Source organism: Phyllopteryx taeniolatus, unplaced genomic scaffold, assembly GCF_024500385.1.
Source record: "Phyllopteryx taeniolatus isolate TA_2022b unplaced genomic scaffold, UOR_Ptae_1.2 contig_25, whole genome shotgun sequence".
Taxonomy (NCBI): Eukaryota; Metazoa; Chordata; class Actinopteri; order Syngnathiformes; family Syngnathidae; genus Phyllopteryx; species Phyllopteryx taeniolatus.
In genome coordinates this window covers 330289-346730 of record NW_026903173.1, presented here as the reverse complement: position 1 = coordinate 346730, position 16442 = coordinate 330289, and the positions used below count along the sequence as shown (strand labels likewise).

The 16442-nt window shown below is 48.1% G+C and overlaps 1 protein-coding gene across 6 annotated transcripts in view; it reads left to right on the top strand.

Moving 5' to 3' along the window:
* The window catches only part of stxbp1b (syntaxin binding protein 1b), a 72772-nt gene that overhangs the window by 7507 nt on the left and 48823 nt on the right, over window positions 1-16442 (top strand). For 3 of the 6 annotated variants that reach the window (XR_009787067.1, XM_061765113.1, XM_061765112.1), the window contains exons 3-8: window positions 127-315; window positions 416-481; window positions 11237-11286; window positions 11482-11563; window positions 15797-15873; window positions 16143-16221. Coding sequence is in view for 2 of the 6 variants with exons in the window: in XM_061765113.1 (XP_061621097.1) it covers window positions 141-315; window positions 416-481; window positions 11237-11286; window positions 11482-11563; window positions 15797-15873; window positions 16143-16221 (529 nt within the window). In the remaining 4 variants the exon portion in view is untranslated. Of the gene's footprint in view, window positions 1-45; window positions 316-415; window positions 482-11236; window positions 11287-11481; window positions 11564-15796; window positions 15874-16142; window positions 16222-16442 lie in introns of those variants that run through there. The other 3 variants (XR_009787068.1, XR_009787069.1, XR_009787070.1) reach the window with 3 other exon arrangements.

Sequence of the window (16442 nt, the reverse complement as noted above, 5' to 3'; positions counted from 1 at the left end):
GTTTTTTAACATTTTATTTTATTATTATTATTTTTTTAGAACAACCTTTTAATGGTTTCTGTTGTTGAAGTGCTTCGGTTGTATGAAAACTCTTTTTTGCACAATTTGCACAAAACCATGCTTAAGGGAGCCATGGCCCAATGGTTAAGATCATCGCCTGCCACCGTGGGGGACCTAGGTTCAAGACCCCGACTGGACCATCCGCCAACATCCCCCGGAGTCACGGCTGTGGTGTCCTTGAGCAAGACACTGATACCCGTAAATGCTCCCCGGGCGCTTCAGCTGCCCACCTACTCCAGTGTGTTCCACTAACGTGTATGTATTCACTGTGATGGGTTAAATGCAGAGAACAAATTTCATGTGCATGCATGCATGTTCATGACAATAAAAGATGATTATTCTTCTTCTTCTTAAGATGTTATCTGCTGCGGACCAAGAGTGCATGAGCAGGAGCTCAGGTGTTCTGTCCTCAGTACTAATAGTGCGTAAGGTGTTGTCAATGTGGGTGATGTCAATCGCCTGAGTTCCTTCAAACTGAATCTGTTTAAGCGTCTCAGGATCAACTTCCAATTTGTATTGTCCGAAAAAGTTAGAAATCTCAATTTCGCTCTCATAATTTTTGGTTGGCAGGTGTTAGAGGGCGACGTCCTCAATATACAAAATAGCATCTTTGGGGACATCAGCCACATGGTTTGATTTGGCAGGGCGAGTCTCGTCGTGGTGTCATGGTGGTCGTAAGGGCTGGTGTGTTGACTAGCCATTTGGACCCAACAATTTACGCGTGAGTAGTAGTAACCTGGTAAATGCATCCCTGTGGGGGGCACAAGACAATGCAAACTGTAGGCCGGTCCCAAGCCCGGATAAATGCAGAGGGTTGCGTCAGGAAGGGCATGCAGCTTAAAACCTTGCCAAACAAATATGAGCGTTCATCCAAAGAATTCCATACCGTATCGGTCATGGCCCGGGTTAACAACGTCTGCCCCCGGCGCCGTCAGCCAGCGGGGCGCCGTTGGAAATTCAGCTACTGTGGGTCAAAGTCAAAGAAGAAGAAGAGGTGGAAAGCGAGTTCTTCGGCAGAAAGAGAAGAGGAAAGAACAGAGCCTAGAACTGAATGTGGGGGCTTTGAATGTTGGGACTATGACAGGAAAATCTCGGGAGTTGGTTGGCATGATGATGAGGAGAAAGGTTGATATATTGTGTGTCCAGGAGACCAGGCGGAAAGGCAGTAAGGCTAGAAGTTTAGGGGCAGTTTAGGAGCTAGACAAAGTAGTTCTGAGCATCCCAGACAGAGAGAGAGTCGTAATTGGTGCAGATTGAAATGGACATGTTGGTGAAGGTAATAGGGGTGATGAAGAAGTGATGGGTAAGTACGGCATCCAGGAAAGGAACTTGGAGGGACAGATGGTGGTAGACTTTGGAACAAGGATGCAAATGGCTGTAGTGAACACTTTTTTCCAGAAGAGGCACGAACATAGAGTGACCTACAAGAGCGGAAGTAGAAGCACGCAGGTGGATTACATCTTGTGCAGACGATGTAATCTGATGGAGGTTACCAACTGTAAGGTATTGGTAGCGGAGAGTGTGGCTAGACAGCAGAGGGTGGTGGTTTGTAAGATGACTCTCTTGGTGGGGAGGAAGATTAGGAAGACAAAGGCAGAAAAGACAACCATGTGGTGGAAGCTGAGGCAGGACGAGTGTTGTGCAGCTTTTCAGGAAGAGGTGTGACAGGCTCTCGGTGGACGGGAGGAGCTTCCAGAAGACTGGACCACTGCAGCCAAGGTGATCAGAGAGGCAGGCAGGAGAGTACTTGGTGTATCTTCTGGCAGGAAAGGAGAGAAGGAGACTTGGTGGTGCAACCTCACAGTACAGGAAATCATACAAGGAAAAAGGTTAGCTAAGAAGAAGTGAGACACTGAGAGGACCGAGGAGAGGCGAAAGGAATACATTGAGATGCAACACATGGCAAAGGTAGAGGTGGCAAAGGTCAAACAAGAGGCATATGATGACATGTATGGCAGGTTGGACACTAAAGAAGGAGAAAAGGATCTATACAGGCTGACCAGAAAGAGGGATAGAGATGGGAAGGATGTGCAGCAGGTTAAGGTGATTAAGGATAGAGATGGAAATATGTTGACTGGTGCCAGCAGTGTGCTAGCTAGATGGAAATATACTTTGAGGAGTTGATTGAGGATAATGAGAGAGAAGGGAGAGTAGAAGAGGCAAATGTGGTGGACCAGGAAGTGGCAATGATTAGTAAGGGGGAAGTTAGAAAGGCATTAAAGAGGATGAAAAATGGAAAGGCAGTTGGTCCTGATGACATTCCTGTGGAGGTATGGAAGCATCTAGGAGAGCTGGCTGTGGAGTTTTTGACCAGCTTGTTCAATAGAATTCTGGTGCTTGAGAAGATACCTGAGGAATGGAGGAAAAGTGTACTGGTGCCCATTTTTAAGAACAAAGGTGCTGTGCAGAGCTGTGGCAACTATAGAGGAATAAAGTTGATGAGCCACACAATTAAGTTATGGGAAAGAGTAGTGGAGGCTAGACTCAGGACAGAAGTGAGTATTTGCGAGCAACAGTATGGTTTCATGCCTAGAAAGATTACCACAGATACATTATTTTCCTTGAGGATGTTGTTGGAAAAGTACAGAGAAGGTCAGAAGGAGCTACATTGTGTCTTTGTAGATCTAGAGAAAGCCTGTGACAGAGTACCCAGAGAGGAACTGTGGTACTGCATGCGGAAGTCTGGAGTGGCAGAGAAGTATGTTAGAATAATACAGGACATGTACGAGGGCAGCAGAACAGCGGTGAGGTGTGCTGTAGGTGTGACAGACGAATTTAAGGTGGAGGTGGGACTGCATCAGGGATCAGCCCTGAGCCCCTTCCTTTTTGCAGTGGTGATGGATAGGCTGACAGATGAGGTTAGACTGGAATCCCCGTGGACCATGATGTTTGCAGATGACATTGTGATCTGCAGTGAAAGCAGGGAGCAGCTGGAGGAACAGTTAGAAAGATGGAGGCATGCACTGGAAAGAAGAGGAATGAAGATTAGCCAAAGTAAAACAGAATATATGTGCATGAATGAGAGGGGTGGTGGGGGAAGAGTGAGGATACAGGGAGAAGAGATAGCAAAGGTGGAGGACTTTAAATACTTGGGGTCAACCGTCCAGAGCAATGGTGAGTGTGGTCAGGAAGTGAGGAAACGGGTCCAAGCAGGTTGGAACGGGTGGAGGAAGGTGTCAGGTGTGTTATGTGACAGAAGAGTCTCTGCTAGGATGAAGGGCAAAGTATATAAAACACTGGTGACGCCAGCCATGATGTACGGATTAGAGACAGTGACACTGAAGAGACAACAGGAAGCAGAATTGGAGGTGGCGGAAATGAAGATGTTGAGGTTCGCTCTCGGAGTGACCAGGTTGGATAAAATTAGAAATGAGCTCATCAGAGGGACAGCCAAGGTTAGATGTTTTGGAGACAAAGTTAGAGAGAGCAGACTTCGATGGTTTGGGCACATCCAGAGGTGAAATAGTGAGTATATTGGTAGAAGGATGATGAGGATGGAGCTGCCAGGCAAGAGAGCTAGAGGAAGACCAAAGAGAAGGTTGATGGATGTCGTGAGGGAAGACATGATGGCAGTTGGTGTTCGAGAGGAGGATGCAGGAGATAGGCTTACATGGAAAAGGATGATGTGCTGTGGTGACCCCTAACGGGACAAGCCGAAAGGAAAAGAAGAAGTAGTAACCTGGTAGCGAGGTGTAGCTTCTGCTCTACACCGCGGCCCATTCTTCATGAGCTTTAGGCCACAATTCCCATCCGCTACCAGATGAACTGCTTACTGGGACACAGGTAATGGATGCTTTTTGTGAGGATGCACGTACAAATTTTGCGCCAGATACAGATCAGGATTACTGTCATGATAGGCGACTACCGCGGGAGTACTGACTCGGACGTAAGTGTCGTGCTGCCAGATGGCAACATTAATTATATCTTTTAGGTGGTAGATGTTGCAGGAATCAATAATTGGGAGAGTAACAAGGAAGGCGTTGCAGTTGAAGGTCGTGGCCAATGGCTTGTAGCAATGTCAGAAGTTGATTGAACATGGCGTCGGACATAACAGTGATGTCTGCTGCGGGGTCAATCAGAGGTTCTCGGACAAGCTCATGCTCAAGTGTAACGGTTAAATAGAACTTCCGAGAAGTACCTTTAGCGATTACTTCACCCAAAAGCTGTCGGAATGGCAGAATGTTATTTAGTAGCGTGATGTCACGCGAGTCAGGGGCCTCGCCTGGGTCTAGTCAGACGATTAGGACGGCACGAGAGGGGTTTAGGGATTGGTCGTCACAAAGTGGTCCGCTATGGTTATGGCGAGGTGAGGTCGTTGAGGAGTCGGCCGGGGTCACGGAGGCACTATTCAGGTCATTAGGGGAACAACGGAGGTTACCTGTTTGACCTATCATGTCCTCTGTGCCCCCTTTCGACTCAGTCAGAACTCGTCATAATGATGGGTCACGCTTTTTGTCTTTGGACAGGCTGCAGAGCACCTCAAGTAATTCTTCTGCCACGGCACTATATTCCCTTTGGGAGCTGTTAGTTCGGGAACCCTTTTCCCGGTTGTCACTAGTCGTTTTAGGGTCTCGGTTGGAGGAGTCAGATTTAGGCTGGTCGTTACGTGTACCCTGTTTTGACATATAAGTTTGGCGTGAATTAGAGATGCGGTCAATCCATGATTTTGATTTATCATTGGATTGGCGTTGTTGGTTACGAGGAGCCTTGTTGTACGCGGGACGAGATTGGTTGTATGGTTTAAACGACTTCTTTTGATTGTCGAGTTTAACATCGCCAGAACATTGTGTGTCAGTTACACGCGTGTTGCACGTAGCGCCATCTAATTCCATCTGCGGTGGTTTATTTGTGAAGAAGACGCCTGAGTCTTGTGCTTTAGAGGGAGGGTGTTTTTGTTTAGCGAAGCCTTTGGCGGCCAGTTGGACACTGGACAGCGTGTGTGGGCACACTGCTACATCCAGCTGGTGGCTGGTGTTAGGATGTAGGTTTTCGACATTGTTTTGAAATTGTTGTCCTCTTCCATAATCGATCAGCACATGAGCCGGTTGTCCTTCAATTAAACTACTTACTTCTCGGCTAGATGTAACTTTGATAAGGTACAGTCTGTTGTCCATAGTAGCAGAAGAGAATCGTTTAAGATGAAATTTGAGGTCTCTAAGGTACGCGGCTGTGTCGTGTGACCCGTTTGGCTTGGGTTCAAACCTTGGAATATTGCGCGCAACTTTGTCTGTCTTTTAGAGTCATACTTCGAGCAGCGCTGGGTGGATGGAGAGTCAGGGGTGAGTCAAAAAGGTGACCTGCGACTGGTGGGGCCACCACCCGTGAGGAAGCCGCACGGCGCCCCCTGAAGGTGGGTTCCGGCCCAAAGGTTGGAGATGTTTTGCAGGGCTCTGTGACACTTTTGGCGAGGGAGGCCCCCACGCTGTCTGTAGCAGGGGCCGGAGCACTGGGATGAGTCAGAGAGTCTGTGGACAGCTGTCGAGGTAATTGTAGCTCACGCCTGACATGGGCTAACTCATCCTCTTGGTCCTGGAGCTCTTGCTGGAGGCGGGACAGCTCTGTCTCCCGGATTGCCATCTGTGTCTTGAGCCCGTAGGACTGTTCCATCTCTTTGGCGCGTTCTGCTTTGAGTGTTTCGGTGCATTTGGTGAGCCGCTGGATGTCACCGGAAGCTTGCCGCAGCAGAATAGTTGTTCGCCAATGTTCGGCCCGTAATTCAAGCACTTGGTTAGCAGACGGTCGGTCGGTTAATTCTACCAATTTAGCTTTTAAGTGGCCAATCTCGGCATAAGCGTCTTGTAGCTGGTTATGCTGACCTCCAGAAGTTAATTCGCTTGGGGTAGGGGCTTCGCATGGTTTATCATCGTCATAGTTTAATTTGCAGCTGTCTTTAGACGGGACAGCCTCGACTGCAGCAGTGAGGTCGGCTATCTGAGCCTCTGCATCATCGTATTGCATTTCGAGTTTCAAGGACAAGGGCCAAGTTTAAGCGCGCGGTAGTGTCTTTCAATTGTGCAGTTAACTGGACTTGTTTATGCTGAGCAGCTTCCAGTCTGCGTTTCACCAGATTGTCCTCACGTTCGCGCCATTTGAGTTGGGACACCAAGTTCAGCAGCAGGCAACCAAGCGTTCGAGCAAGACTTTTATCTTTTTAAGGTTTTGTGCTCGGCGTCACTCATAAGTTGTGCGATGTTATCATTGAGGACTTCAAGGCCAGCATTTTTGACAAGTGATGACAGGTCACGCGGTGCACACAGCGTTTATTGTTTCAAAAGCAACGACCAAAGATGAACGCGATGCCTTAGCACGCATTCGGGAATAGGGGCTTGACCAGCGGCTAGTCAGCAACAGCTTCCAGTCACATGCTTGATGGAATGAACGTCCACAACGGGTTCGGGGATTGCCGCCACCTGTAGGTTGTGGTTTATTTATATATATATATTTTAATGAAACCAACACTTTAGGTAGTGTGTGAAAGAATCACCTCTTGGTCAATTCCTGTAACAAAGCGTACTAAACAGGGTGTGAACTATTAAAAGATAATAAGTATTAATTTCTAGGTGTGAGACGTGTTGACCTAATATTAAATCATTCAGATCTTCAACATTTTGCTGACACCTATTATTTTATCCTGTAGTAAAACAGTAAGTTGCACATACAGCTGTAGATAGAGAAAGCTACAAAGTAATGTTTTTTTTGTGCTTTGGTCAAAGTAGCAAGTCTTTTTAAGTCAATGGGTTCAAGTCCAAGGGAAGTCACGAGTCGCTGCTGTTGAAGTACAAGTCAAGTTGAGTCAAGTCTTTTAACATATTGTCTAGTCGATTACAAAGTCATCAAATTCAGAGCTCGAGTCCAAGTCGTGACTCGACTCCACACCTCTAGTGTATACACGCTGTGAATTGACTCTTAGACCAGTCAAGAGGGCAACTACACCAGGGGGGGAAAATCCCCTAAAGTAACCACAATGATGAGTGTCCCTGCTTGCTTGCCGTTCTGTGAGTGTTCCAGTGTACCACAGCATACTCGTTGGGCTCTAGTTATTTACAAATACACGATTACACAATGCCATTTAATTTTTTTGTGGAGGAGAAGGTGCCAGGCGGCACGGTAGGCGACTGGTTAGCACATCCGCCTCACAGTTCTGAGGACCTGCGTTCAAATCCGTCCTCGCCTGTGTGAAGTTTGCATGTTCTCCCCGTGCCTGCGTGGGTTTTCTCTGGGTACTCCAGTTTCCTCCCACATTCCAAAAACATGCATGGTAGGTTATTTGAAGACTCTAAATTGCCCATAGGAATGAATGTGAGTGCAAATGGTTGCTTGTTTATATGTGCCCTGCGATTGGCTGGCGACCAGTTCAGGGTGTACCCCGCCTCTTGCCCACAGTCGGCTGGGATAGATTCCGGCACACCCGCAACCCTAGTGAGGATAAGCGGTTTGGAAAATGAATGAATGAGAGGGTGCCACCCCCCACAGCCATGCCACCCTGCGCGACTGCACACTGCGCACATGCCAATTATCGCCACTGATCGTCACCCAGCCAAAGACAAGACAAGCCAAATGTCAATATCAGACAAAGATAACCCAAGTAAAAATAAAATGCAGTTTTTAAGAGCATCTTGACCAACTGCATCACTGTGTGGTACAGAGCCTGCATCGCATCCTGCCGCAAGACTCTCCATCGCATAGTGAGGGCAGCTGAGAAGATCATTGAAACCTCTCATCCCTCCATGCAGGACATTTCGAGCACCCACCTCACCCTCAAAGCCCTCCGCATAGCGGGGGATGCCACCCATCCGTCACACAGCCTCTTCAGTCTGCTGCCATCAGGCAGGTGACTGTGGAGTCTGCGGGCCAGGACTAGCCGACTCAAAGACAGTTTCAGGAATCTGAACTCTCTGCGCGCACTGCCCCTCTACCTCTTCTGTCCGCTGCCCACCTGAACTCTGAATTCTGACGCCATGCAAAAATGTAGATGCACACACACACACACAATACACGCACACACATAAACACACAAGGACACACTCACTAGACTCAGGGTCGCACCGGCCTCTTTAGCAACATTGGGGTTTTGTCATCTAATTTATAAATGTCATATTTGCCCTGGTTCTCTAACCTTGACTATGTTGCGTACGTCACCTAACTTTTGATATTTGCACATACAATTAATACCTTTTATATGGTATATGCTATAGTTTATTTAGCTTTTATATTGTTGATATTATTTGTAGCACCGCGAGCCCTTGAATACCGTAATTTCAATTCTCTGTATGTGTTACGCATGTTGAAGAATTGACAATAAAGTACCTGGTAACCTTGTAACCTTAAATGGTGAGTTTATTTATTAAGGAGAAAAAAAAATATTCAAAGCTACCTGGCAGCAACAACTGAAATCAAGGGAAGATTCACCACTTTTCCATGTTTTCTTCATTTGTGGATAATGTCTCTCACCATGGTTTGCTGGACTCCTAAAGCTTTAGAAATGGCTTTGTAACCCTTTCCAGACAGACAGATTTCTCATCTGTTCTTGAATTTCTTTGGATCGTGGCATTTTGTTGCAGCTTTTTTAGATCTTTGGCCAACTTCATTTTGTCGAACATGTTCTATTAAAGTGATTTATTGATTGAACGGGTCTGGAGGTAATCAGGCTTGGGTGTGATCAGTGAAAATTAACCAAACATTGTGATTAGCCACAATTAATTACATTTGACTTCAAGAAAGATTTGGTCAATCAATTTATAGAGCTGCATTCATGTTAATATTCGAGTGATGCTGCCAATGCTATACTCTCCATCTGAGTTGCAATGTCTACAATCTATAACATACAGTGGGGCAAAAAATAATTTAGTCAGCCACCAATTGTGCAAGTTCAACCACTTAAAAAGATGAGAGAGGCCTGTAATTTTCATCCTAGGTATACCTCACCTATGAGAGACAAAATCACATTGTCTGATTTTTTTTTTTAATGAATGAATTGGTTAATTCCTTGGTAAAATAAGTACAAACAAGCAAGATTTCTGGCTCTCATAGACCTGTAACTTCTTATTGAAGAGGCTCCTCTGTCCTTCACTCATTACCTGCATTAATGGCACCTGTTTGAACTCCAGCCATCCATCCATCCATTTTCTGAGCCGCTTCTCCTCAGTAAGGTCGCGGGCGTGCTGGAGCCTATCCCAGCTATCATCGGGCAGGAAGCGGGGTAAACCCTGAACTGGTTGCCAGCCAATCGCAGGGCACATACAAACAAACAACCATTCGCACTCACATTCACACCTACGGGCAATTTAGAGTCTCCAATTCATGCATGTTTTTGGGATGTGGGAGGAAACCGGAGTGCCCGGAGAAAACCCACGCAGGCACGGGGAGAACATGCAAACTCCACACAGGTGGGGCCGGGGATTGAACCCCGGTCCTCAGAACTGTGAGGCTGACGCTCTAACCAGTTGTCCACCGTGCCGCCCTGTTTGAACTCATTATCAGTATAAAAGACACCTGTCCACAACCTCAAACAGTCACACTCAAAACTCCACTATGGTCAAGACCAAAGAGCTGTCTCAAGTTTGCTAGAGAGCGTTTGGATGATCCAGAAGAAGATTGGGAGAATGTCATCTGGTCAGATGAAACCAAAATATAACTTTTTGGTAAAAACTCAACTTCTCGTGTTTGGAGGAGAAAGAATGCTGAGTTGCATTCAAAGAACACCATACTTACTGTGAAGCATGGGTGTGGAAACTTCATGCTTTGGGGCTGTTTTTCTTCAAAGGGACCAGGACAACTGATCCGTGTAAAGGAAAGAATGAATGGGGCCTTGTATCGTGAGATTTTGAGTGAAAACCTCCTTCCATCCGCAAGGGCATTGGAGATGAAACGTGGCTGGATCTTTCAGCAAGACAATGATCCCAAACACACCGCCAACGAAGGAGGAGTTTCAAGGTCTTAGAGTGGCCAAGCAAGTCTCTCTCTTTGGAGGGAGTTGAAAGTCTGTGTTGCCCAGCGACAGCCCCAAAACATCACTGCTCTAGAGGAGATCTGCATGTAGGAATGGGCCAAAATACCAGCAACAGTGTGTGAAAACCTTATGAAAACGTTTGACCTCTGTCATCGCCAACAAAGGGTATATAACAAAGTATTGAAATGAACTTTTGTTATTGACCAAATACTTATTTTCCACCATAATTTACTAATAAATGGGCACGGTGGATGACTGGTTAGAGCGTCAGCCTCACAGTTCTGAGGACCGGGGTTCAATCCCAAGCCCCGCCTGTGTGGAGTTTGCATGTTCTCCCCGTGCCTGCATGGGTTTTCTCCAGGCACTCCGGTTTCCTCTCACATCCCAAAAATATGCATGATAGGTTGATTGAAGACTCTAAATAGCCCGTAGGTGTGAATGTGAGTGCGAATGGCTGTTTGTTTGTATGTGCCCTGCGATTGGCTGGCAAACAATTGAGGGTGTACCCTGCCTCCTGCCCGAAGATAGCTGGGATAGGCTCCAGCACTCCCACGACCCTAGTGAGGAGAAGCGGCTCAGAAAATGGATGGATGGATGGATGGATGAATTTGCTAATAAATTCTTTAAAAATAAGACAATGTGATTTTCTGGATTTCCCCCCCTCATTTTGTCTTTCAAAGGTGAGGTATACCTACGATGAAAATTGCAGGCCTCTCTCATCTTTTTAAGTGGGAGAAGTTAGCACAATTGGTGGCTGACAAAAAACGTTTTTGTCCCACTGTAAATGTTGTGGCGGCACGGTGGCCGACTGGTTAGAGCGTCAGCCTCACAGTTCTGAGGACCCGGGTTCTATCCCCGGCCCCGCCTGTGTGGAGTTTGCATGTTCTCCCCGTGCCTGCGTGGGTTTTCTCCGGGCACTCCGGTTTCCTCCCACATCCCAAAAACATGGATTAATTGGAGACTCTAAATTGCCCGTAGGCATGACTGTGAGTGCGAATGTTTGTTTGTTTCGATGTGCCCTCCGATTGGCTGGCAACCAGTTCAGGGTGTACCCCGCCTCCTGCCCGATGACAGCTGGGATAGGTTCAATCACGCCCGCGACCCTAGTGAGGAGAAGCGGCTCAGAAAATGGATGGATGGATGGATGGATGTAAATGTTGTCTGGTTTTATTCTGTATATTGTGTATTCTTTATAAATAAATAAGTTCCATGTCTCTCATTTTACAGAGATAATGAACGATGTTATCAAGAAGGCAAGAGAAAATGGAAAATGGAAAGTAAGTGAAGTTTTTTTTCTCAATGCACACAGTATCGTCCATCCATCCATCCATTATCTTTACCGCGGATTTGAACCCCGGTCCCCAAAACTGTGAGGCAGATGTGCTAACCAGTCGTCCACCGTGCCGGCATCACACAGTAACGGAACATTAAATGACCCGCTATATGAAGAGTTCTGTCTCACTTGTTCGTAGGTGCTTGTGGTGGACAAGCTGAGTATGAGGATGATTTCCTCCTGCTGCAAGATGACAGACATCATGACAGAGGGAATCACCAGTGAGTACCACTGCTTTTACCATCCATCCATTTTCTGTACCGCTTCTCCTCACTAGGGTCGCGGGCTGCTGGAGCCTATCCCAGCTATCTTCAGGCGAGAGGCGGGGTACACCCTGTACTGGTCTCCAGCCAATCGCAGGGCACATAGAAACAAACAACCATTCACACTCACATTCACACCTTCGGCCAATTTAGAGTCTTCAATTAACCAAGCATGCATGTTTTTGGGATGGGGGAGGAAACCGGAGTGCCCGGAGAAAACCCACCCTGGCACGGGCAGAACATCCAAACTACACACAGGCGGGGCCGGGATTTGAACCCCGGTCCCCAGAACTGTGAGGCAGATGTGCTAACCAGTTGTTCACCGTGCTTTTACCATTGCAAATTAATCTGAAAAAAGACGTCATTCTTTTTACGGTTTATTTTAGGACTGACTCAGTATTCTTTGTGCTTCTCTTAACACTCACACAGCGCTGATTGATGTAGAGCAATTCATCCATCCATCCATTTTCTGAGCCGCTTCTCCTCAGTAGGGTCGAGGGCGTGCTGGAGCCTATCCCAGCTGTCATCGGGCAGGAGGCGGGGTACACCCTGAACTGGTTGCCAGCCAATCGCAGGGCACATACAAACAAACAAACAACCATTTGTACGCACAGTCACACCTACGGGCAATTTAGAGTCTTCAATTAATGCATGTTTTTGGGATGTGGGAGGAAACCGGAGTGCCCGGAGAAAACCCACGCAGGCACGGGGAGAACATGCAAACTCCACACAGGCGGGGCCGGGGATTGAACCCGGTTCCTCAGAACTGTGAGGCTGACGCTCTAACCAGTCGGTCACCGTGCCGCATTAGAGCAATTCACACCCTTTCAAAATACAGTATTAATTTTGACAACTAGTGACGTAGTGCCCCTCCTTGAGCCGTCACCTTATTGAGGTGGAGGGGTTTGTGTGTCCCAATGATCGTAGGAGCTAAGTTGTCTGGGGCTTCACGCCCCTGGCAGGGTCACCCATGGCAAACAGGTCCTAGGTGAGGGACCAGACAAAGCATGGCTCCAAAAGACCCCTATGATGAGAAAAATTATTGGATTCCGTTTTCCCTTGCCCGGACGCGGGTCACTGGGGCCCCCCCTCTGGAGCCAGGCCTGGAGGTGGGGCTCGAAGGCGAGCGCCTGGTGGCCGGGCCTGCACCCGTGGGGTGCACAGCCCGAAAGGGTAACATGTGTCCCCCTTCCCATGGGCTCACCACCTGTGGGAGGGGCCATAGGGGTCGGGTGCAATGCGAGCTGGGCGGTAGCCAAAGGCGGGGACTTTGGCGATCCGATCCCCAGCTACAGAAGCTGACTCTAGGGACGTGGAATGTCACCTCTCTGGCAGGGAAGGAGCCCGAGCTGGTGTGTGAGGTCGAGAAGTTCCGACTAGACGCACAGCTTGGGCTCTTCTCGAGAGGGGTTGGACTCTCTTCCACTCTGGAGTTGCCCACGGTGAGAGGCGCCGTGCAGGTGTGGGTATACTTATTGCTCCCCGGCTCGGTGCCTGTACGTTGGGGTTCACCCCGGTGGACGAGAGGGTAGCCTCCCTCCGCCTTCGGGTGAGGGGACGGGTCCTGACTGTTGTTTGTGCGTATGCACCAAACACCAGTTCAGAGTACCCACCCTTTTTGGAGTCCTTGGAGGGGGTGCTGGAGAGCGCTCCCGCTGGGGACTCCATCGTTCTGCTGGGGGACTTCAATGCTCACGTGGGCAATGACAGTGAGACCTGGAAGGGAGTGATTGGGAGGAACGGCCCCCCCGATCAGAACCCGAGCGGTGTTCTGTTATTGGACTTCTGTGCTCGTCACGGATTGTCCATAACGAACACCATGTTAAAGCATAAGGGTGTACACACGTGTACTTGGCACCAGGACACCCCAGGTCGCAGTTCGATGATCGACTTTGTGGTCTTGTTATCGGACTTGCGGCCGCATGTCTTGGACACTCGGGTAAAGAGAGGCGCGGAGCTGTCAACTGATCACCACCTGGTGGTGAGTTGGCTCCGATGGCCGGGGAAGATGCCGGTCCGACGTGGCAGGCCCAAACGTATTGTGAGGGTCTGCTGGGAACGTCTGGCGGAATCCCCTGTCAGAAGGAGTTTCAACTCCCACCTCCGACAGAACTTTGCTCATGTTCCGGGGGAGGTGGGGGACATTGAGTCTGAGTGGACCATGTTCCGCGCCTCCATTGCTGAGGCGGCCGACTGGAGTTGTGGCCATAAGGTGGTCGGTGCCTGTCGTGGCGGCAATCCCCGAACCCATTGGTGGACACAAATGGTGAAGGATGCCGTCAAGCTGAAGAAGGAGTCCTATCAGGCCTTTTTGGCCTGTGGGACTCCTGAGGCAGCTGATGGGTGGCCAAGTGGAATGCAGCTTTGGTGGTCGCTGAAGCAAAAACTGGGAGGAGTTCGCTGAGGCCATGGAGAAAGACTTCCGGACGGCTTTGAGGAAATTCTGGTCCACCATCCGACGTCTCAGGAGGGGAAAGCAGTGCACCATCAACACTGTGTATAGTGGGGATGGGGCGCTGCTGACCTCGACTCGGGACGTTGTGAGCCGGTGGGGAGAATACTTCGAAGACCTCCTCAATTCCACCGACACGCTTTCCCATGAGGGAGCAGAGTCTGGGTTCTCTGAGGCGGGCTCTCCTCTGGGGTTGAGGTCACCGAGGTGGTTAAAAAACTCCTCTGTGGCAGGGCCCCGGGGGTGGATGAGATTCGCCGGAGTTCCTCAAGGCTCTGGATGTTGTAGGGCTGTCCTGGTTGACACGCCTCTGCAACATCGCGTGGACATCGGGGACAGTGCCTCTGGATTGGCAGACTGGGGTGGTGGTCCCCCTTTTTAAGAAGGGGGACCGGAGGGTGTGTTCCAACTACAGGGGGATCACACTCCTCAGCCTCCCTGGTAAGGTCTATTCCGGGGTGCTGGAGAGGAGGGTCCGTCGGGAAGTTGAATCCCAGATTCAGGAGGAGCAGTGTGGTTTTCGTCCTGGCCGTGGAACAGTGGACCAGCTCTACACCCTTGACAGGGTCCTCGAAAGAAAGAACGAGATCCCGGATATAGGGTGTCCGGGTTCTCCCTTAAAGATAGGGTGAGAAGCTCGGTTATCCGGGAGGATCTCAGAGTAGAGCCGTTGCTCCTTCACATCGAGAGGAGCCAGATGAGGTGGCTGGGGCATCTGATTCGGATGCCTCCCGGACACCTCCCCGGTGAGGTGTTCCGGGCACGTCCCACCGGGAGGAGACCCCGGGGACGACCCAGGACACGCTGGAGAGACTACGTCTCTCGGCTGGTCTGCGAACGCCTCGGGATCCCCCCGGAAGAGATGAAGTGGCTGGGGAAAGGGAAGTCTGTGCATCCACGCTAAAGCTACTGCCCCTGCGAACCGACCTCGGATAAGCGGTAGAAGATGGATGGATGGATGGATGGATGACGTAGTGGTTAAGGTGTGCGACTAATGATTTCAACTTTGCAAATTGCAACTATAAAGTTTGGCAATTTTTTTACCGTAATTCCAAAAGGTGTGTGTGGCGCAAACACAACACTGCTTATCACCAAAAGAACACCGTACCAACAATGAAGCTTGGTAGTGGCAGCATCATGCTTTGGGGCTGATTTTCTTCCGCTGGAACTGGGGTCTTGGAAGGAATTATGAAGACTTCGAAATAGCAGTCAGAGTTACCACAAAATGCTTCTGATTGAAACAATACAAAATGTAAGAAAAAGCCTGCTGGAACGGCTAAAATTTATTTGGGGTTAATCAGAGGCGCTTTAAATGGTGGCAGGAGTGTGTCGACGCCCATTTAACCGAAGTTGGAATGTAATTGGTTAATTCTGAACACAGCCACATCCCTGTTATAAGAGGGTGTTCACAACATTATTTCAATTGGTTATTTTTACTTTTTTACAAGTTAAATATATCCTACTGTTTTTTGTTCATTTGTATGAATCATTCTGGTGACGGGAGCCCTTTTTTTTTGGCTTGAGCACCTGCCACCCAAAAACATCTGTGCACGTGACTGCTCTTACTATTATTGTTTGTGTGTTGTATATACTGTAAACCATCTTTGAATGTCGTGAAATGCAGTAAATACAAATTATTATTATTATTAGTGTCCCTACTGGCAATAATAAACACCATGGCCCCTCCCATGCCAGATTATTAACGATAGATTGCTAAAGAATGCTATTCCTTTTCACAGTTGTAGAGGACATATCCAAGCGACGGGAGCCTCTGCCCAGCATGGAGGCCATTTATCTGATAACACCCTCAGTTGAGGTAAGAAGAAATCTGTGCAATACAAGCTTTTAAGTTGTTCAAGCGGGTTTAACAAATACTGTCGCATCAGTAAACTAAAGACAATCCTTGATTTATTATCATGCTGACTGTATGTACAGTATTTTCAGTCAGTAGTTCTAATTTGTTCAACCTAAACGTCATAGTTTGATGGTTTAGATTCACAGAAAATTGTCATTCGTTATGTAACGGAAGTGTCTTTGGTCACATTCACTGATTTTTCTAAAAGTATTATGATTATCTGTTGACAGTCTGTTGAGGGTCTAATTGATGACTTCAGAGATCCACGGTCTCCGAGGTATCGAGCAGGCCACGTCTTCTTTACTGACGGTGAGTAACCCAAATCTATCTATCTATCTATCTATCTATCTATCTATCTATCTATCTATCTATCTATCTATCTATCTATCTATCTATCTATCTATCTATCTATCTATCTATCTATCTATCTATCTATCTATCTATCTATCTATCTATCTATCTATCTATCGATATACAGCGGCTGAAATAAGTATTTAACGCGTCACCATTTTTCTCACTAAATATATTTC